Source organism: Dipodomys spectabilis, unplaced genomic scaffold, assembly GCF_019054845.1.
Source record: "Dipodomys spectabilis isolate Male_0828 unplaced genomic scaffold, ASM1905484v1 ptg000095l, whole genome shotgun sequence".
NCBI lineage: Eukaryota > Metazoa > Chordata > Mammalia > Rodentia > Heteromyidae > Dipodomys > Dipodomys spectabilis.
In genome coordinates this window covers 580,230-602,914 of record NW_024870772.1, presented here as the reverse complement: position 1 = coordinate 602,914, position 22,685 = coordinate 580,230, and the positions used below count along the sequence as shown (strand labels likewise).

The window sequence follows — 22,685 nt, the reverse complement described above, 5'->3', positions numbered from 1 at the left end:
GTTGCCCAAGCAAGAAAGAACATTGCTCCCCAAATGTTACACAGGAAAACTGGTTTGCTGAAATTTATGACAGGTTGAAATACACTATATAGATATTTTAAGTGGTTTTTCCATGGTTACTTTTATTTTTAATAAATTTTATATTATGTGTTGACTTCAAAACCTACTCCCTTTAGAATGTTACTACAATATATTATTATACAAACTGTATGAGAAATTAAGAGGAAAAAAATCATTGAGAAACAGTGAACAGAGAGAAAATTAAATTTAGATTTTCATTGTCAAGCCATAATTTCATCAAGTAAACAACACCAAGAATAGAAATCCAAACCAACTCTAAAAAACAAGGTTGCATAAAGTTGACTTCCATTCTGAAATACATATTCCTTGCAAAGCTTTGGAACTGTGAAAATAATCTATTGGATCAATAAAATTTTTAGGTAACAGAGTAAGTATACATTTGCAGATGAATAGCCTTGATTCCATAAAACATAAAAATCCATGTGTTAGAATCCAAAAAGAAATCAGCTATCACATCTCTTTAATACACAAAACATCATATTGACCAAATATACATCCCAATGTAAAATTTTCTATTGTTAGTGAAATGTTAGTACAATTAATATATTCCACATAAATTTTACTCAGTGCATTGTTCAACTTACTTGATTCTCCATCTTCTCCTTTACTAGCAGATCCTGTAAAGAATATGCTTCCATCTTCTGCAACTAAAAGGGCATGAGAGCCATCATGTCCAACTGAGAAGTGTACTATCTTGGGAGATTTCGTAATTGGTAGCTCAACCCATTTTCCTGCTGAAGGACCACCTTGCTTGATTCCAAGGCTCTGGTATTTGCCAGTGTAATATATCTTATATATTTGTATATTTTTTAAAAAAGAAGAAGAATTATTACAGTGAATTTTGGAATAGTGTAATAGGTTTCATTTTTCTACATTTTATTGAAAAAATAATAATATGAAGCCAAACTTTTTTGTATTATTCAAATTTACTTATTTTGTAAAAACAAAAAAGTCTACGTAAGTCAGTTTTTGCCTATGTATGAGAAATTTCTTAGGTTATAACTTTTCGTGCTTGTATTTATTATATTTTGGAGTTTATTTCTCCAACTCACAGTAGAAAATTTACTCTAAATTCACTATTTTATTAGCTTTAAGTAGGTATACAAAGGAGTCACCATTTAACAAAGCAATTTATGAATACATACATCTTGATCAGTGTCACTCTTTTCAACATTCTCACCCACCTATACCAACTGACACATGATTATATATTGCCTAATTATTTCAATTTTCAGAATGCCTTCAATTATTTTACATTCACTTCACATTAACTAGATAAAAAAATTTCATCTTTATATACTGACCTGCAAAAGCTGTTAATTATATTTGCTTCCTACAACTTTGCATTTACAGAAACTTGTAATGAATACTTATCAAAATAAACTTAAAATACAAATTCATTCTAACAATTACACAATTCCATAACTCAAATTAAATTCTTATAAGAATATAACATTTTACAATTTTGTGTTTAAAATGTCACTATTGTATCATAACACTATTTTCAACATGAATAGAATTTTGACCATGTAAAGAAACAAAGTGATTGCATAAACTATATAAACATATAAGCTATATGTTTATAACCAGTTGATATCACCAATTATATCAATTATCTCTTAAAGTAGAAAAAGTCCATTTTCAATTTTAAAGAGCAATTTACCTTTCCATTTGCTGTTTTCATTAGTGCAAACTCTCTTCCTGCACCAAGAATGGCTGATTCCTCATCAAATCCTGTACCTACCACACAACAAGGTTAGTACATTTGCATTTCTAATGTGACTAGTTCCAAGTAGAACATTCACTCTTTCAAATAATTCAAATCCATTCAATCAATACCATTCAAAAGCAAAGATGAGCTAGCCATGGTGGTACATGTCTATCATCTCAACACTTGAGAGGCTGAGACAGGGAGATTAGACCAAACTGGGCTACAGAGCAAGACCTTGTTTCTAAATAAAACAAAAAATAAAACATAATACACAAACACAAAATACATTTCTGATGTACAGATAATAGATATACCACTCCAAAAAAATTAAAATTATCATGATCATAGTATATCCCAAAGTACTAATTTTTAATATACATCAAAAAAAGGAAGGGAAAGGTTAACAATGATTGACAAGTAGTGTACTCACTGCCTTACTCATGTAACTATAACCCCTCTGAACAGCATCTTTACAATAAAAAAAAAACTTAAAAATTCACTATCAGTAACTTTTTATAAAATTTTTATTAGGTATCTACTAGGTACTAGGCATAATATTTTAAGAACCGTAGCTTGTTTTTATCCTCATATTTTACCCAAATATGCAAATATAAAGCTTATAAAAACTCATCCAGATAGTTATTTGAGCTTAAAAAATGCCATGCAAATATTCAGATTAAAGAATTTCAGATTCTTTGTGCTATGCTTTTTCCTACAGTAGAACATTTTTTTTGGGGGGGGGGGGTCAAGTTGTGGGGCCTGAACTCTGGGCCTGGGCGCTGTCCCTCAGCTCTTCAGCTCAAGGCTTGCGCTCTACCACTTGAGCCACAGCGCCACTTACGGCTTTTTGCTTATGTGGTGCTGAGAAATTGAACTCAGAGCCTCAGGCATGCAAGGCAAGCACTCTACCACTGAGCCACCTTCCCAGCCCATACAGTAGAACATTTTAAGAAGGTTCTTTACAAATTTTAATACAAACATATTCAAATCACAAAACTATGTGTAATCTTAACTTTATAAAACATTTTATAATTTTGTCCAGTCATACAAACTAACTAGTCAATGAAATCTATAAATAATTAAAATATGCAAAATGCACTATGGTGAAGTTATAGAATTTCAGGAGAAAAATAAAAAAAATAGGTCTTCCAAAAAATTTCTGCAAGTTAAACAGCAGTACTATTAAATTCTAAGAATACAGCAAACAGACCCTGACAGGAGCTAGTGAACCCAATTCCTTCCATAATCCAACTACTGTCACAAGAGTAAGTTTATTAAACTCGAAATTCTGATTGTCTATACTTCTCTACCCAGGAGAAAGATTACTGATCAATTTGTTAGACTTTATGAATTGGTTTATAGGTATTTTGAAATATGTCCAAATAAAAATTGAAAGTTTTAATGAGAGAAATGCATACATGTTGTAGTAGCATTTATAAGTTTTCAAAAAGAATGGAACCTATATACTGATGAAGTCACCAAAGTCCATCCATAATTTTGTTAAATGTTTTTTTTAGCTCCATTCAAAATAATAATGGGGAAAAATAATAATAATGAAAAAGTAATGTATATTAGTCATTTCCTGAGTATGGCATTCTTACATTTTACTGTTTAAAGGACATAGTTCCCAATACTTATACATATTAACTCAAAATTTTATTTTATAGAAATATAAACCCAAAATAGTCTCTAAAATTCAGCTTCTGCTAAAGTGCTGAAGACACAATTAGAGTTCTTAAAAGAATTTTAAAAACCTAGCTGGGCGCCGGTAGCTCACATCTGTAATCCTAGCTGCTCAGGAGGCTGAGATCTGAGGATCGAGGTTCAAAGCCAGAGCAGGCAGGAACCTCCTTGAGACTCTTTATCTCCAATATACCATCCGAAAACCGGAAGTGGCACTGTGGCTCAAGTGGTAGAGCTAGCCTTGAGTTGAAAAACTAAGGGACAGCGCCCAGGCCCAAAGTTCAAGCCCATGACCGAGAAAAAAAGAAAAGAATAAACTATAAATTAAAGTAAGGGGACAAGGCTTATTTTGTCATCTTACTTATAATATGCAAGTCCTTTTCCAAATCAAATAGTGAGATGCCACAGGCATGTAAACATTTTCTTGCCAGTTTAAGTTGCAATTCTTGTTGTAGCACAGGCTCCGTGCTTGTGGCAAATATTCTCACAACAAAGCCATCCTAAGAAGAAAACATCACAGTATTATAATGCATCAATCATCCCTTTAAGGCTGTATTCTTCCTAGTAAAAAATAAATAATTTCAGAGAAAAGGCCGGGCGTTGGGGCTGGGAAGTTGGGTCAGTGGTAGAGTGCTTTCCTCACATGCATGAGGCCCTGGGTTCGATTCCTCAGCACCACATAAGCAGAAAAAAGCTGGAAGTGGCGCTGTGGCTCAAGTGGTAGGGCACTAGCCTTGAGCTGAAGAGCTGAGGGACAGCAGCCCAGGCCCAGAGGTCAGTCCCCACAACCGACCAAAAAAAAAAGGCTGGGCGCAGGTGGCTCACGCCTGTAATCCTAGCTAATCAGGAGGCAGAGATCTGAGGACTGCAGTTCAAACCAGCCAGGGCAGGAAAGTCGGCGAGACTTTTATCTCCAATAAACCACTAGAAAACCGGATGTGGCACTGTGGCACAAGCAGTAGAGCGCTCAGATAGCACCCAAGCCTAGAGTTCAAGCCCCACGACTGATAAAAAAAAAAGAGAGAGAGAGAGAGACAAAGCATTTCATTTATGACAGCTACTCCTGATTCAGAGTACTTACATCTCTTGAAGCAGCTATCTGATTAATATATTCTCCATCAGTGAATAAAATATTTTGACCTTCTGTATGGCAATCTGTACAAAAAGAAGAAAAAGTAATTGTATTACAAAGTAAATAAACAATTCACACAAATGATTTTACTCCTTTGTTGAAGTCAGAATGGGATTCTCCATACAATAAGGATAGACAAACTCAAAAGGAGATTGCTTGCTTCTTAATAAAACTTACAAATTAGCAGAAATAAGTAATTCAACTAAAAGTACTGGTTACATTGTGCTTACATTTATAAATCTATAACCAAGGACCTCAGATCCATCTATTTTCAAAATGAATTAATATTAGACACAGTCTGAGAGTTAAACATGCACCATGATGACAAACTGTAATGTTTGTTATGTTTCAGTACAACAACATGCAATGTAGGCAAAACTACCATCAGACATACTTCACAGTCATTAGTGTCACAGAGAAATACAGAGAGACCCAAAGCTTCTGTATTTAAAGTCTATGGTGTCCAACTACTGATATCCCTTGCTTTATGAAACAGATGATATTCAAAACCAGTTATTTATTTCCCACTTTAGAAAGTCAATGTCTAGATTCAGCATAAATAGTATTTAAAATACTCTTCAAACTTTTCTCCTCTATTGAACAAACAAATCATTCATTTACTTTGTATTAAAACGGTCATTTAACAGCTAGCATACCACATGTTGTCATTACTATATATACACATATATAGTATATGTATATGAATCTACAGAGCTATGCACTATATACATGTTGATCAAAGCTCCATTGTAACAAAGGATACCAGTATTACAGAAGGACACTGGAACAAGTTAGTGACTGCTACTGAATAACACAAAACTACAAGCAAAATCAACATCTATGGATAAATTGTACCCTTCTGGAAAACAAATATTCAGCGAGCAAGCACAAGAGCACACACACTTTCTAAAATAACTGTAGAGAACTAGGATGAACCTCTCTATTAATCACAGTATCAAAACAAGACAAAACAAAATTTCATTTGTAGCTGCACCTGAATCAACAAAACATACTATTGTGCTTTTTGTAATGCAGTAATGGAGCCCACCCAAATAAGCTACATTACTCTATATATCTTTGCCCAGGAGCTTCATACTAGCATACTTCCTTATTATAAATATGCAAAACACAGGCAGACCCTTACCAAATAGAGAATTCAGTGATCACAAACTGGAAATAGAAACTGGGAGACAAGGCCCACTGGTAGCCCAAGAGACTTGGTAATCAAAGAGAGGAGAAATCGAAAGAAAGAGTTCCTAGTCCACTGTACAGAATACAAAGAGGCGCAAGAAAGATGCTTCTCAAGCTCTAAGCAGTAAGATTTTAAACTAAAAAGCAAAGAAGAAAAACTGATTATAATTTCAGATCAATGCAGGGGTGAGGATGAAGCGGCGCAAGAAGAGTAGCAAAACACCTCATGATCTGAGGTGATCTGTCCCCAGACATGGAGAGTAAATGACGTAAAATACAATCTGGAAGGCAAAGATACTTCTTTAAAAAGAAAAAGACAATTATGGAGGGAGAGGGTGTGCTTTTTAAGTTCACACATACTAGTTTACAGTAATTTTTTTATAAACTTCAAGCTGACCTGAAACTCAATGAACTAACATTTTATGTCCATTTCTAATACGGTATTCATTACCACCCACAAATCTGACAATTGGCTTCTCTTGCTGGGAATGCTATAGAGCAGTGTTGACCCTATCTAAAAAAACAGAACACAAAACAAAACAAAACAAAAACAAAAGCAAAATGCTCTACTGAAGAAATGCAGTCCAGGCCAAAGAAATAAGAAATGGCAATAGGCTTCTTCAGGCATGAAGGCTGAATCTTCCCACCATAGGATTTCAAGGTTTTCTCTTCATCCTTCCTTTCTCAGGTATGTAGTATTATAAGACAGTATCTTCAGGAACGTAAGAAGCAACATCTGCAAGCTTGGAAGACACAATAGGGAACTATGCTCCCAAAGTTTGGTTCATTCTTCACCAAGAGTCCAACAACACATTTATGAAACAAAAAAAGCCATACTTGCATTATTAAAAGTTGCATTTCACAGGTTAAATGATGTGGAAATTTTTAAACTAAAAGACATTAACAAGTAATTTTTATCATGGCTGAATAAATAACACAACTTTAGGTAGATACCTTCCAATTGTCCTCGCATGTACAATCTCTCTAAATGACTAAGATAGAAATAACTGTTACCTGTTTAAAAGTATGAGATTCATCTATTCAGAATTTTGCTTTTATGGTATTATCCTAAAGTGACTTGCACAAAGACACAGCAATAAAAATGTTCATTACAATGAATATTAATTATAAAAATATTGAAGACTCCCAGTCTAATACATTAATCAACAGAATATATTTTTATCAATGAAATGATGTTGCAAGAGACCATTTAAAGAATTGGAAATGTTTCCAGAACGTTAAAGTAGAAAAGATAAGTTTAGAAAGCGATATGTAGCTTATGATCACTGTAATACGATTTTTATACAATAGTACCCTTAACATATAAGTATATGTTTGGAGTGTGTAAGTTATTTCAAGTAGTTTTTAATGTTTACTTACTGTTAAAAAAAAAAACATATAACAGGGACTTATAATGAAAAGAAGAAATGTAGCTGTATTTAAACACAAAAAAGGTTTTGTCATAGGTCTCCTGAAGCTGGTTTGTCTTTGTGCAAATTCGTGTGCTTTCCTGCTTGCCTACCTGCACTGGGGCTTGAACTCAGGTCCTATGTACTATCCCTTAGTGTTTTTGGCTCAAATCTAGGGCTGTACCATTTGAGCCATAACTACTTCTCTGGCATTTTGCTGGTTAATTTGAAGTTTCATAAACTTTCCTGCTTTAGCTGGCTTTGAACCATAATCCTCAGATCTCAGCCTCCTGAGTAGATAGGATTACAGGTGACAGCCATTGGCACCTGGTTAACATTTTAAAATGTTTCATTTTGTGCTGGTCCTGGAACTCAGGACCTATCCACTGTCCCTGTTTTTGTGCTCACAGCTACCTCTTTACCACTTAAGCCACCAGCACCTGGCTAACATTTAAGACTTTAATGTAAACAACTTCAGAAACAATCAAAGGTAGAAGAAAATTTAAAGACCTTAAATAGAGAACATTTTATGCATTTACCTAGTATTTTAAAAAATATGAAACCTCCAGATTGAGAATTAGACAGCAGTGATTCCAATAATGAGTATTTATGTACAATAGCAAAATTAATTGAAGTACAACTGAATAAAAAATTTCTTAAAAAATTACTAAACACCCTAAACCATGTCACTAAAAGTCCTTTAAAAGAGAAAAACCCAAGTTTATTGTTAACACAGAAACAACCAAAAGGATCTTTGTACTGGGCAATGACAGTTATAAGTTATAGTTTGACTAAAAGCAAGAAAATAACATCATACCACCAACTGAACAGTTGAAAAAATGTTGGTGGAGGTCAAGTATAACAAATCATACCTATAACCCCATTTCTTAGGAGGTAGTGACAGGAGGATTGTGGGTTTAAGACCAGCCTTGTCACAAAAATTAGTAAGACCTTATCTCAAAGAATAAGCAGACATATGGGCTGGGAAGGTGGCTCAAGGGTAGAGCGCTGGCCTTGCATGCGTGAGGCCCTGGATTCGATTCCTCAGCCCCCCATAAGCAGAAAAAAGCTGGAGGTGGCGCTGTGGGTCAAGTGGTAGAGTGCTAGCCTTGAGCTGAAGGGCTTAGGGACAGCGCCCAGGCCCATAGTTCAGGCCCCTCAACTGACCTAAATAAATAAATAATAAATAAATAGGCAAGCAGACATAATGGTTATGCATGCTTGTAATGCCAGCTACGCAGAAGATGGAGGTAGAGGGTTAGGTCTGAGGCTGGGCAAAAAAGTTTATTTGAAAACTCAACAGAATGCAAATACTTCCAGCCAGGCTTGAGCATGGCTCAATTAGCAGAGCAAGTAACAAGGACTGAGTTCAATTCTAGAGCTAAATAAATAAATAAATGTTTGGTAGAGTAAAGGTTTAGGCCACACAGATGGACAAGTTTTGAAATAAGTATTAAACTTCATTGGACTGATTTCTGAAATCTATTGTTCTCACATGTATTAACTTTACATAGTAACTTGTGTCAAGATATTTAAAATCCATCTCAACCTATTTTTAGGTAACAACTGTTTTTATGTCTAAGCCTAACATACCATGTGTTTAAAAGCACTTGTGAAGAAAACTGTAAGTAGTTGAAACATACCTGGTAGTATTACAGTACCATCCTGTTCCAGTGTTTCAGGGCTTATTCTTATGGCTGCCATGCTGTGGTTATTCACCTCTCTATATAATAAGTAACCCTGATAACAAAAGTTATAATGTGTTAAGATACTTTTATTGTCACTTTAGCAGAAACAAGCATCCATATTGTAACTGTTTGAGATCAAGAGAATCAACAATTGCAGCCTAAAAGACATTAAAGATTAAAAAATATAAGGTTGTAAGGACATTTAACAAGAGGAAAAACTATAATACTGGGAATCAAATGAACCTATTATTCTTAGATACATATATAAGGTACACTCAACAGGAAAAGGACAGTATAAATATTCTGTTCATAATGACTGTCACTTGTGAAGTAAATAATATAAATGATCCTTATTACTTTAACATACTTTAAGAAAAATAACTGAGCCAGGCACCAGTAGCTCACTCCTGTAGTCTTAGCTATTCAGGAGGCTGAGTTCTGAGGATCGCAGTTCAAAGCTAGACCAGGCAGGAAAGTCTATGACACTCTTATCTCCAATTAACCACCAGGAACCAGAAGTGGCACTGTGGCTCAAGTGGTAGAGCTCTAGACTTGAACTGAAGAACTGAGGGACAGCACCAAGGCCCAGAGTTCAAGCCCCACAACCGACAAAAATAAAAATAACTGAAATAAGGGAGTGAAGAATTTGATAGTCAATAAATGCACACACAACTATAATAGTAAATTTTCCAAGCCATTATTTCCAGTACTTTGTCAGATAAGAATTTAATAAGACATTTTAAACCAAGTTGGATTTTAGAAGATAATTACTGAGTAATTAACTTGGCATTTAAAATTTATTTTCAAGGTGGCCCCACTAATTGATATAGCAGGATTATTCTTCACAGACAATAATTTTAGTTTTCAAAATACTTTCAAATATCTTTTATCACTGCATGCTCACAACAGATCCTTCCACAAAAGAATTTAAGCTTATTTTCCAGGGTGGGGATAGTACAGAAATAAATGTTTCTGACCTTATCTTAGGGAGAAGTAATATATTTGATGACTGACCTAGTAAGAGGCTGACCCCCCCTGGCTATGTTGGGCAGGGGATAAGATCACAGCATTCAGAGAGCAACACAGGCCTACCTTTTTTTCTTCCTTTTGTGATTCCCTGAAAGTTCCTTATGTTGGTGCTATCTACTGAGCAGGACAATGACTATTCCTTAAAAGCTACTGGATATAGCAATATAAGGTTTGTGACAAAAGCCCTTCTTTGGTCTCCAATTACACATACATTCTCAATTCATAAAAGTCATCTTTAGAAAAGAACTCCAAAGAAGATATTTTATCCCCTTTTTAAACTAAATAACAGAGGATCAAATAAATTAACTGAGCTACTCTGAGGGTCTCATAACTGATAGGAAGCAAGCGAAGACCTAAAACTGAACCCTGCATGAATTATGAGCCAAAATTCTTTATACTATACCGTTGTTATAGCAATAGAGGCATATTACTTATTCATTTAAGAAAAGAAAAATTTTATTAACAATATTCTCCTACCTGAGCATACCCTAACCAAGACTTCTTTTCTTTTCTGTTTCTGATTCGGGATGTGGAATTATATATATGGCCCTGCAAAAATAACAAAAATTAATCTATCAAGTTGCATAATTACTGATCAATGAAAAAAAGATAAATGACATTTAATACACATCTTCAATGATAATTTTCAGAGAAAAAGTATTACATAAGCTTAGATAATATACTAAATATGAAGCTTACAACAGTACATAATTACTCTGCTATGATCAAGAATCATAAGGAATTACATTACCCGAACTGTTCCACTGTATCCAGAGCCTATTTTGTACAATCCATCCTTGCATAACAGATAAAGAAAAAATCCATCATTCTGAAGTAGACACTGGTCATCCTCATCAACAGATATTTCCTTTAATGGCCACTTGTGCATTAAAGCTGCTTTTTTGATGCCATTACTAAACCAGTCCTGAATTTGAATTTTTCCCACCAAAACTGCCTGTACACTTCTCTGTAGTGAATTCAGTATTGTTGGCACCTACACAAAAAAAAAGATGAAAACATTTTCAATGTTCTAAACACAAAATGTACAAAATGAAAGAAATGGCTCAGAATGATGTTTTGCATGCTAAGAAAATGTCCAAACTGGAGTATACTTCCTTAACCTGAGGATTCCATATTATTCACCAATTTCATAAAATTGTGACCATTATTTCAAGTTTTCTGTCTTCACAAAGCTATCATCATTTACTTAGAGAAGTCAGATATGAGACTTCTCATTCTCTATGCATGGCTTTTTTGTATTTTCATATTTTTATTTTTTATTTTTAATAATTATAAAGCAGATGCACAGAAAGGTTACAGTTACATAAGTCAAATACAGAGTACTTTTTTGGAGGTTTTTTCATTAATATTTTCTCTTAGGTCTTTTTGTACTTCACTCTAAACCATTTCTTCATCATTATTCTTTCAGTTCACTATTTCTATCTTTAACCATATTATCTTTCAACTAGTCAACTCATCCTTTAATTTTCTAATTATAATTACCTGGTTTTTATTCCCTGGAATTCAATTTTATTATTCCTAATATACCTATTCTTTATATTCTCCTTTCTTAATGGTAACTTAGATATTTTCTCTTATTACTTTAGCCATTTTAATATATAAATAATTTCAGTATTGAAACTGCTGTATTTGTTCCTAGTAACCTTCAATGAAGCACCTTTTGCCCATATGATTTTTTGTTAATCTGTTTGTGAAATGAAATACAATAGTGTATTCTCAGCAGGGCAACTTTGACATACGGACTTCATTCCTCAAAAAAATTTTAGTCTCTTTTTACCAAGGCACTTTGCTGTCTTGCCATCCGATCTTACTTTAAATTCGATTCTTTGGAATAGATAGGTAATACATATTTGAGTGCCCAAATCATTTCTGATGTTCTAAGTTATACATTCTTGGGAAGACTTTTCTCCCTCAGCCCAAGAGAGGTTTGTGAAGTGAACTTGGCAGATGGAAAGAAGACATAAAGAATATTGTATGCCATCGTAAAGATAAAGGGGTCCTGCCAGATGTGTTGGCCCGTGACTGTGATCCCAGCACTCAGGAGACTGAGGTAAGAAGATAACAAGTTCCAGGCCAGCCTGGACTACAAAACAGAATTCTATTAGGGAGCATGGGAAAAGAGAGAGAGAGAGAAAGAAAGAGAGAGAGAGAGAGAGAGAGAGAGAGAGAGAGAGAATGGCATTCAATGTAGGAATGATTGGTCAGAATAGTATTGTAGTCAACAGATAAGTAGTCAGTCTCTTCTCTGTGGCAGGCCAGCTCTCTATATAGTATAGATCCTTCAAATATTCCACTCTTGCACTCATCTCCTTGCCTCAGCCACAGATATACAAAATATCTGATCCAAGTTTGGTGTGTGATATCTGAATGTGTTATTTTATTAAAATTTTAGAAGTATTATACATCTTTGTCATATTTAAACATTTGCAAAATCCTCAAAGTATGTCTACAGAACATAGCATGAAAAATCAGTGCATTAGAGAAATTTTAAGGGGTTTTTTGGTAGGTTGTAGGGCTTGAACTTGGGGCACGGGGGCTGTACGTGAACTCTTTTGCTCAAGGCTAGTGTTCTATCACTTGAGCCACAGCACCACTTCCAGCTTTCTGGTGGTTAACTGGAGATAAGAGTATCACAGACTCTCCTGCCTTGGCTGGCTTCAAAACACAATCCTCAGATCTCGGCCTCCTGAGTAGCTAGGATCGTAAGAGGAACCACTAGTGCCAGCTTGAAGATAATTAAGGACCATAAACACACGAAAGAATTCTAAGCAGAGCAAAAAAAGAAAGAAAAGAAAACTAAAGGGACTACATTTCACACGAGCTCAAGACTGCTAAATAAGTCACCAATAAGCTCCTTTTACTATTTCTGCCCTGCTAATAACAAGACTGAGGGACTTCTATCTAACATGGAGGAGGCCAGAAAAGCAGAGAAGTTGGGCCTTAACAACTTCTTTTTCAATTTCAAGAATCATCCAAGACTTCTATCTATAGAGAGGACTCTATTTCCCACCACTAACAATGGTGAAATTATTTCACAATTAGATACTAAAATCCTAAAGTGTCAGATGCATATTTTCACTAAGAATAAAATCAACTTATAAAAAATCATAATGAGTTAAAAATCATAGCACATTGATACTGATGGCACATTGTTTTCTTTCGATAGAAAAAAGATAATTAAAACTGACAGAATTTCATATTTGAAAATATGGATAATATGGAAGACAGAGTAAGGACAGCATAATATAATGAAAAGTTAACAAAGAAAAGGCTGAAGATTTTGACAGTTTTTGCCAAAATTCATCTTATTATATTTAACACTGCAGAATCAATATTACAGAATTAAATATACATGGTTCCATAACACAAATATTGTAGGTTACTTGTGTATCAACATTGGAATGATCAAGGTACTATATAATGAGTAAGAAAACGCAGTGAACTACTACAGATAGAAAATGAGATCCTGTAAAATTACAACTTGGCATGTTACAAATTTCTAAATAGTTATAAATACCTGAATCGTTTGGCAAGCATGGCTACCATTGTTGGTGAGGATAGCAGAGATGGCCTGAAGTGTCCTTCCTGTTTCTCCCCAAGAGGCCACCAAACTAAAGAGGCAAGCACAGGAAAGTGCTGTCAGGGACTGTCCTGTGCTGTCATTCATCCCCGTACTTCGAACAGTGATTTCCAAAAGAAGCTGGAAAAGAGACTCTGTGGATAAAATAAGGATTCCATTATAGTCATCTGACATTCAGAACATTATCTATATATTATGCCTTTTTTTTTTTTTACTATAAACAAAATAAGGCACCTAGAATAATTACATTAGATTTTTTGGATACTCTTCTTGTAAGTTAAAATATTTATTTAACAGGGGCTTCAGAGAGTATTTAATGTAACCCCTTCTTTTTTTTTTTTTTTTTTTTGGCCAGTCCTGGGCTTGAACTCAGAGCCTGTGAACTGTTCCTGAGCTTCTTTTGCTCAAGACTAGCTCTCGGGGCTGGGAAGGTGGCTCAGTGGTAGAGTGCTTGCCTTGCATGCATGAGGTCCTGGGTTTGATTCCTCAGCACCACATAAGCAGAAAAAGCTGGAAGTGGCGCTGTGGCTCAAGTGGTGGAGCACTAGCCTTGAGCTAAAGAGCTGAGGGACAGTGCCCAGGCCCAGAGTTCAGGCCCATGACCAACAACAAAAAAAAAAGACTAGCTCTCTACTACTTGAACAATAGCACCACTTCTGGCTTTTTCTATTTATGTGGTATTGAGGAATGGAACCCAGGACTTCACTCATGCAAGGCAAGCACTCTACCACTAAGCCACATTCCCTGCCCCTAACCCCCCTTTTTGTAAGTGAATAAATGAAATCTGTATAAAGTTAAATAAAATAATCTTGCCTAGAGGCGTTCACATATTCAAGGAACCAAAATCATTTCAAGTTACATACCACTCATTGTGCTTTTAATCTGTAAAAAGTCTATTTCTTAAAATGCCATCTAAAAAATATTTTATTTGCAAAACAAAAGAATACAAAATATAAATAAAACTTTTCATATATAACAACAGCTCACAACAATAAATAAGATATATAATCCATTTACATTCTATGACCACTTCCAAGGTCAAAGCACAAATATTTTGCTCCTTCATTGGTAATGAAATTCAAACACAGGAAGGTTAAAGGATTTTCCCTAAATCATAAAGCCAGTTATTGGCAGACAGAAAATAATACATGATTGTTCTATGACCAGCAGAGGTCTCCACACAAAACTCCCTGAATAACTCCATCCAAGACTGAATCAATAGGCATCAGGTATTTCTTCAGTAGAAAGGGAAGAGATTTGAAAATCCTTACAGAGTGAAATAAAGTATATGGGAGAGGAGGGAAGGTTAGAATAAGGAAGAAATTCTTAGAATGATGAAGAGAAGGAATAAAAAAGAAGAAAACAAGGGGAAGAGAATGCATTTCGATACTCTGAAAAGACCTTTTTTTGAAAGGCCGTTTTTTATTTAATAACAAAAAAGGCTATCTCTTATAAATCCCTTACCTTCCATATCTAATTGCAATTTAAATCCTGTATATTTTATTTCCTAATTTCTCCACTTTTCTTTATTCCATTGCCATTTTCCCAGCTCATACTATGTATCACAGTCTATTAACTGAACCTCTAGAAAGGTTTGCAAATTATCTACCACTTACTTTTGCCCATTTTATGGGCAAACCAAAAATTTAGTTGTGTACTTAAATTTCATTTATTCCTTTGTTAATGATTTCCTTTCCATTGTTTCTACTTTCCCTCTTCATCCCTGCTTTCACTTGTATTTCTTTCATCTAAACTTCCTTCTGCCTTTCCTTCACCTATTCTTTTTTTTACTTCCTGCATGCTTTCTGTATTTGTTGCAGTAATTATCTTTCGCTATTTCATCTTTTAATTATTAATCAAATGTATATAAAACTTTTGTGCATATGAGGAACTACTCTAGGGTGAGGTAGAACACTGGCAAAGAAAGTGCCTCCACCCTAAAAATTAAATTCAACTGGAAAAATATCATCAATGACCTAAGCAAATATTTCAGAAAATAAGCACTATGACAGAAAGGACATTTTTTAAATGTATAATTACACAGAAGATTGCTTTCCATTCCTCCTAACACAGCAACCATTCTTCTTAACATGGCCTGTAAAACTGTACTTGCCTTTTTATCCTCTTCCATAAGTCCCTTTCTGATTTCTAAGTCTTACTACATGGCTGTACTCTCTGCCTGAGACTCACAACCTGGCTCATTCTCTTCCTATTTGTTCTTAAAATCTCAAAAACATTACCTCATTAGGAAAGCCTGTTAGAACTGTCAGAACTGACTGTCAGAACTCTTCTCCCCTTCATATAATTTATCCATATATACTTGCCCAATCACCTACTTGAGAACTTACATTATAGCCTTAAATTTAACAGAAACAGAAATACAAAGAAATGACTAGATAACTTAAAAATAAAGATCCATGGGGATGGGAAGGTGGCTCAGTGGTAGAGCGCTTGCCTTACATGCATGAGGCCCTGGGTTCGATTCCCCAGCACCACATAAGCAAAAAAGAAAAAAACCCGAAGTGGCACTGTGGCTCAAGTGGTAGAGCGCTAGCCTTGAGCTGAAGAGTTGAGGGATAGCACCCAGGCCCAGAGTTCAAGCCCCATGACTGGACCCAAAAAGAAAGAAAAGAAGGAAGGAAGGAAGAAAGGAAGGAAGGAAAGAAAAGAAACAAAGAAAGAAAGAAGATCCATAAGCTGGACACTGGTGGCTCATGCTTATAATACTAGCTGCTCAAGAGATTGATATCTGGAGGATGGCAGTTTGAGGCTGCCTAGTTTGAAGCCAGTAAAGTCTGAGAGACATCATCTCCAAAATAATGAACAAAAGCAAATGTGCAGTTCTGAGTTCAAACCCTGATACTGCCAAATAAAAATAATAAAGAAAGAAAAGGAAATAAATAGATCAGAAGTTAAGCATTGAAGAGATAGAAGATGCATTTGAAAGCACTAACAAGAAAATAAAAATGGATGAATTAGTAGGGTGAATGTTTTAATATACAGCATACATTATAATTTCCAAAACATAAAGTGTACTTTTTTAAAAAACTGGTGCCAGTACAGCAGCTTTTATTTGGTGACAGCATTTAATAATTATGTCATGTGGAGGATTTTGTTTTCAAAAACCACTGAGACTGAAAAAGAAAGATATGATATGGAATGAGGTTCTCCAAACTAGGTCTAGTAAAACTCAAGTAGACAAAAAAAAAAAATCTAGTCCAAACCAACAGTGTAGTCCTCAGACTAGCAAGACAAGCACGGACCAGAAACCTTGACCAAATGCAACTTCTAATGAATGAAATGGACCCTAGATTACTTAGACAGATGCTAGTGTTTGAGAACCAGGGCACAAACACTTCAGAGAATTCTCTTATAATACCAAAACCACCTAGAAATGTCTCTCCTCTTTGGAGGTCCAGGATTAGCATCAGAGAGAAGCAATTGGCCAATTAAAAGTCATCATTCCAACTATACTTCTATTCCTTTGTACTTTGGAAGTAAAAGATCCAATCTTCCCTGTTTATAGCATTAGGTGTTAGTTACAGGACCCTGGCAAGCACCCATAAAACAAATATACTTCAAGCTAACCTTTCATTTCAGGTTTTATTTCCTTTGCTGGGCAGAAACTTTTTAATTTGTTCCAATTCGACTTGTCTCTGTATTGTTTCCTAAGCTACTGGCATACTATTCACAAAGTCCAACATTTTTATTTAATGTGAATGGCCACTAAGTCAAAAAAACAGATTTCTCTATTATGAAAAGATTTTTATTTATGATGAATACAAAAGAAATATTCTCTTTAGAAACTGTACTACTTTAGATTGTAGCATTTATTCTCCTTTTTAAAAAACTTGTAATAAAAAGAGAAAAATCAGTATATGCTACTCTGACCAAAAGTTTGGAGATTATTTTTTTTAATTCCAAGGATATTATGTTTTACTTTTTCCTATCATAACAATAATCAAGAAATATTTATATATTCATTTTTTATATATATATATACATACATACACACACTGTGGGGGAAGGAGGCAGGAGCGATACTGGGATCTAAACTTGGTTCCTCATGCTTGCTAGGTAAATACAATTTGAGGCATGGCCACAGTCCTTCTTAGCTGTAATTGATTTTTCTGATAAGGTCTCATGCTTTTGTGCTGGCCTGCCTCAAGTCATAATCTTTCCCAGTAGCCTGGATTATAGGCATGTACCATTATGCCCAGTTTTGTTTTATTAGATACAGTTTTGCTAAAACTTTTTCCCAAGCTGACACTGAACTTAAGTCTTCCTAGCTCAACCTTCCATCCATAAGTAGCTAAGATTATACTCATACACCACCACACACAAAATAAATCCTAACACTTAAAACAAAAACTCCAGTAAAAATAGCAAAATGAGAATTAAAAAAAAACTGACATTCCTACAATTCCAATACCCAATCAAAGGCTTCACTAGAGAGAGGCACTTCACTTTTTTTTTCCATTGTTACACCCTCTTTTATTTTTCCCTACCATCCCTTTCCTCCCCCCAACCTCCCTATACTCACACACACAAAATTGTAAAGTTCGGATTAAATGCTTCCTTCTATGAATCAGCTCTTACCTAGGACCTCAGGTGGCTCTGACTGGAGGCCTTCAGGCTGCTGACCTTGAAGCACATTCAAGAGGGCTTGCAGACTCCTCAGACAAAGGGATGGATGAGAAAATCGTGTCTCCTTAATCAACTCGAAAACTTCACAAAGTCCAACCTCAATAATCTAAGATTAAAAAAGAAAAGTTACACCTCATAATGTATAAACATGACACTTTCCAGATAGTCTAACTGGTACAAATAATAGATCACTACAATATCCAAAAGGCAAGTAAAGACAACACATTTAAGAGAAGCGTTTAATGTGAAGATTTTTGAAAACTCATTTAGCTACATAGAAGGCTAAGAACTAGTAACACTGTTTGAAAATTAGTTTAGTATAAGGAAACCATAATAAGACATCATGAAAGTAGCTTGTCATAGTTAATAAAAGAGTAGATCCAATTACTCAGAATAAAACAATTATTTTAATTTATGAAACTGATTTGGTTTTGTGCAAGTAAAACTCAGTACTCTGTTTTGTGAAGTTATGTCAAATGCCACTTATAAAGACAATGTACCAGAATAGAAAAAATAATAATTAAAAGTAGCTATAAGCTCAGCCCTTTCTCTAATGGTATAATCACCTATAACTATTTATAAGTAGTAGGCCTTACTCTCCAAGATGATCCTGAAAAAAAAGTGAGACTGCTTAGCCAAAAGTATTATTGGTATTTTTAGTTAATTATATTTTTTCTTATTGGGACCAAGATAAATCTGATTCTATTTAACAAAATTAATAAATCTATAATTGAAAGATTATGAGGGGTGGGAAGGTTGCTCAGTGGTAGAGTGCTTGCCTTGCATGCATGAGGCCCTCAGTTCGATTCCTCAGCACCACATAAGCAGAAAAAGACAGAAGTGGCGCTGTGGCTCAAGTGGTAGAGTGCTAGACTTGAACTAAAGAGCTAAGGGACAGCGCCCAGGCCCAGAACTCAGGCCTCATGACTGGCAAAAAAAAAAAAAAAAGATTATGAAAGCTAGGCACCAGGAGCTCATACCTATAAACCTAGCTACTCAGAAGGCTAGATCTCATTATTACATTTTGAAGCTGCTCTGGTACACAAATCCGAGATACTCTTAGTTCCAATCAATGAGCAAAAAGCTAGAAGTGAAGTGTGGCTAAAGTGGTAAGAGTACCAGCTCTGAGCAAAAGTGCCAAGAAAGAGCAAAAGGCCCTGAGTAAAACCCCAGTACCGGCACTATATATATGAATAAGTTTTTAAAAAATCAGATTGTGAGAGAAATTACAATAAGCTGGTATAATTACAATAAACTGTATAATAATAATGTCAACATTTGGAGAAATACTTATAAGAAGTAATAAACTATGTGCAATAATTTTTTTAAAATTTAAATTAAGACTAGTAGAACTTAAAGTAATTTTTTTAAAAACTAAAATAAGACTAATTAGTAGAAATACCCCCAAAACATCAATCCTATTAGGCAGTATAGTGGAAGAATGTATTTAGATTTTCAAATTAATTCATACAGTACACAAATATCTTCTAAAAATATATATATATAATATTACATTAGACATGAAATACAGCAGTACTTGGTACCCAGAAAACACTGTATTGTTTGTTCCACTACATGTTTCTATAAGAAGTTTCTATAATGTGCCTTGATAATAAGGAGTGATAACAAAATGGTGTAGAAGTCAGATTTGATTGGTTCACGTTGATTTTTTTGCTTTCATTATTTTTCAGACAAGGTCTTGCATTTTTTTACTAAGGCCAGCTTCAGACTGCAATAACCTGAGGTGACAGGCATGGACCACACACAGTGCCCAGCGTATTGGTTAAGATGGAATCTCGCTAACTTTTTGCACAAGCTGGCCTCAAACTGCAATCTTCCCAATTTCTGTCACTACAGCAGCTAGGATTATAGGTATAGATAGCCACCACACTCAGCCCCTGTTTTTCCTGTAGGTCAAACAAGCTAAAATAACAGGAGTGAAATTATAAGCTCTCTGCTTCGCTGATATTCAGCCAAAAACTGTCCATCTTGTAGTAGGGTACACTGTCAGCTTCTAGAGCACTTGGGCTTGTGGCAGTTTGCACTTCCTCTTGTGTCCACCTTACTGGCAGCCCCCAACCCAAGCTCCACCTTCATCTGCCATAGCTCACTGGATCCATGCCAGTGCTTCACATGTGTATCCACTCTAACAGATTCCAGCCCACTCACCTCCCTGCCTGGGCTTCCTAAGTACTCCCCACTGTGTCACCAATTATTTCCTTCTTTGGTGTTCTAGTTACAAAGCAAGGTTTCTTAATCTGCCCAAAATATATCTATTTTTAATCCACAAGACACATTATTTTCAATGCTCTAGACTATAAAAAATAAAGTATTTTAACAATGCAATATATGTTACAGCAGAACACCTTCAGTTATTCATTGAAATAGAATTTAGTGGCTCACCTTTGGGAGCTTGATAGGAGGCTCTTTGGACTCTTCCTCTTCATCACTATCTGATTCTCCACTCTGCACAGAGGTCTTTGATGCAGCTGCCAATGATATTTCCTTTTTTTGCCACTCCAGAACACAGTGGCGCACATTACAGTAGATATTAAAAGCAGAAGGGTTGCTATGTAGCTTGATATCCGGTATGATTACTGTATTCTCCAAGTTTTCAGACTAAAATACAAAAGCAAATATTTCAATTTTACCTTCTTTTCCCAATATCATTAATTTCCATTTAATAAAAAGATAAAGAATAGATAGGTGATCCTGAGTAACAGAGCTATAACCAACCTAACAAAGGCTCAGGTAAAGAACAGAAATATCTTTTTACCTCCAAGATAGGAAGAGAGCTAACAAAGCCTAACCGCTGACATCACAAATAAAAGGTATTAATCCGAGGCCTGGTCCCTTTTTCCGACAATACTGGGGTTTGAACTCAAAGACTTGTGCTTACTAGGCAGATGTTCTAACACTTGAACTACACCTTCGGCTTTTTTGCTTTCATTGTTTTTCAGGTGCTGTCTCCTGTATTTTTTCCCAGGGCTGACCTTGGACTTCCATCCTCCTACCTACTGTTCTGTGCAGCTGGCATCACAAGCACAGATGGCCACACTCAGTTTAGATTGAGATGAAGTCTTGCTACTTTGCTTTCCTGGTCTCAAACCATGATCCTCCTGATGGCTGCCTCCTGAGTGAGATTATAGCAGTGACCACCATATACGCCTAAATGGCACTTTTTTCAAATAACCTTGAAAATGAGGGTAAATTAAAAATAAGCTGAAAATACTGAGCCATGGCAAGACGTCACCATTTTACTTTTTGTATATTCCTCATAAGCATGAATTATTACTTATTGATTTACATATCCTGTGTGATAACTACACACAGAATTTAAGTAATGTCTGGAGAATAAATTGAAGAATTTTTATGTATGTGTGCCAGTACTGGGGCTTGAACTTGGGGCCTTGTGCTCTTGCTTGGCTTTTTCACTCAAGCCTGGTGCTCTACCACTTGAGCCACACTTACACTTCCAACTTTTTGATGGCTAACCAGAGAGAATAATCTCATGGTTTTTCTAGCTGGGCTGGTTCAAACCATGATCCTCAGATATCAGCCTTCTAAGTATCTAGGATTTATAGGTGTGACCCACTACCACCTTCTTTTTTTATTATTATTATTTCCAATCCTGGAGCCTCTTTGTGCTCAAGGCTAACACTCTACCACTTGACCCACAGTGTTATTCTAGGTTTTCTGAGTAGTTTATTGGAGATAAGAGTCTCATGGGGACTTTTCTGCCCAGGCTGGCTTTGAACCACGACCCTTAGATCTCAGCCTCCAGAGTAGCTAGGATTGCAGGTGTGAGCCACTTTTTTTTCTTATCATTTATTTGAGTCTTCTTTTTAGGAGGAGTTTATGCTAAGAGTGATATAAATAAATTCATTCATAGACAGATGACTAGAGAGGTAGGAAGGAAATAACTTTAAGTACTAAGGGCACTAGGTTAGAGCTGAATTGAAGGAGACAAAGTACCTTGACTCCCTATCTCTCCCTGAGTATCATATACACTTCAGAACAATTATCCGAAAAAAACTTTAAACAAAATTTAAATGAACTTAAAAAGATTTTCAAAATTCCTATACTCTGACTTTGCATATAATACCAAAAGTAGAAGAGGAGCAGAATTCCATTGTATATGTGTACCACATTTTCTTGATCCACTCATCTACTGAGAGGCATCTGGGTTGGTTCCATATCTTAGCTATGGTGAATAATACTACAATAAACATAGTTGTGCTAGTAGCTTTAGTATGATCTTGTTTGTGATCATTTGGATAAATGCCCAAAAGTGGGATTGCTAGGTCATAGGGGAGTGTAGTCTTCTGAGGAAACTCCATACTGCTTTCCAGAGTGGCTGAACAAGTTTACACTCCCACCAACAATGCAGTAGGGTTCCCTTTTGGCCGCATCCCCTCCAACATCTGTTATTTTAGATTTCTTGATTAAAGCCATTCTAATTGGGGTGAGGGGGATAACAACAAAGAAGGGAAGGGGAAATAATGTTTGACAA

General features: G+C 35.4%; 1 protein-coding gene across 2 annotated transcripts in view; it reads right to left on the bottom strand.

The window, feature by feature from the left end:
• Mycbp2 (MYC binding protein 2) overlaps nt 1-22,685 on the bottom strand; it is a 234,775-nt gene that overhangs the window by 174,858 nt on the left and 37,232 nt on the right. For both annotated transcript variants that reach the window (XM_042685653.1, XM_042685654.1), the window contains exons 3-12: nt 20,576-20,791; nt 18,125-18,278; nt 13,463-13,659; nt 10,676-10,918; nt 10,402-10,473; nt 8,851-8,947; nt 4,557-4,630; nt 3,837-3,975; nt 1,745-1,821; nt 666-870 (exon numbers count right to left, since the gene is read on the bottom strand). In XM_042685653.1, coding sequence (XP_042541587.1) covers nt 666-870; nt 1,745-1,821; nt 3,837-3,975; nt 4,557-4,630; nt 8,851-8,947; nt 10,402-10,473; nt 10,676-10,918; nt 13,463-13,659; nt 18,125-18,278; nt 20,576-20,791 — 1,474 coding nt within the window. The remainder of the gene's footprint in view (nt 1-665; nt 871-1,744; nt 1,822-3,836; nt 3,976-4,556; nt 4,631-8,850; nt 8,948-10,401; nt 10,474-10,675; nt 10,919-13,462; nt 13,660-18,124; nt 18,279-20,575; nt 20,792-22,685) is intronic.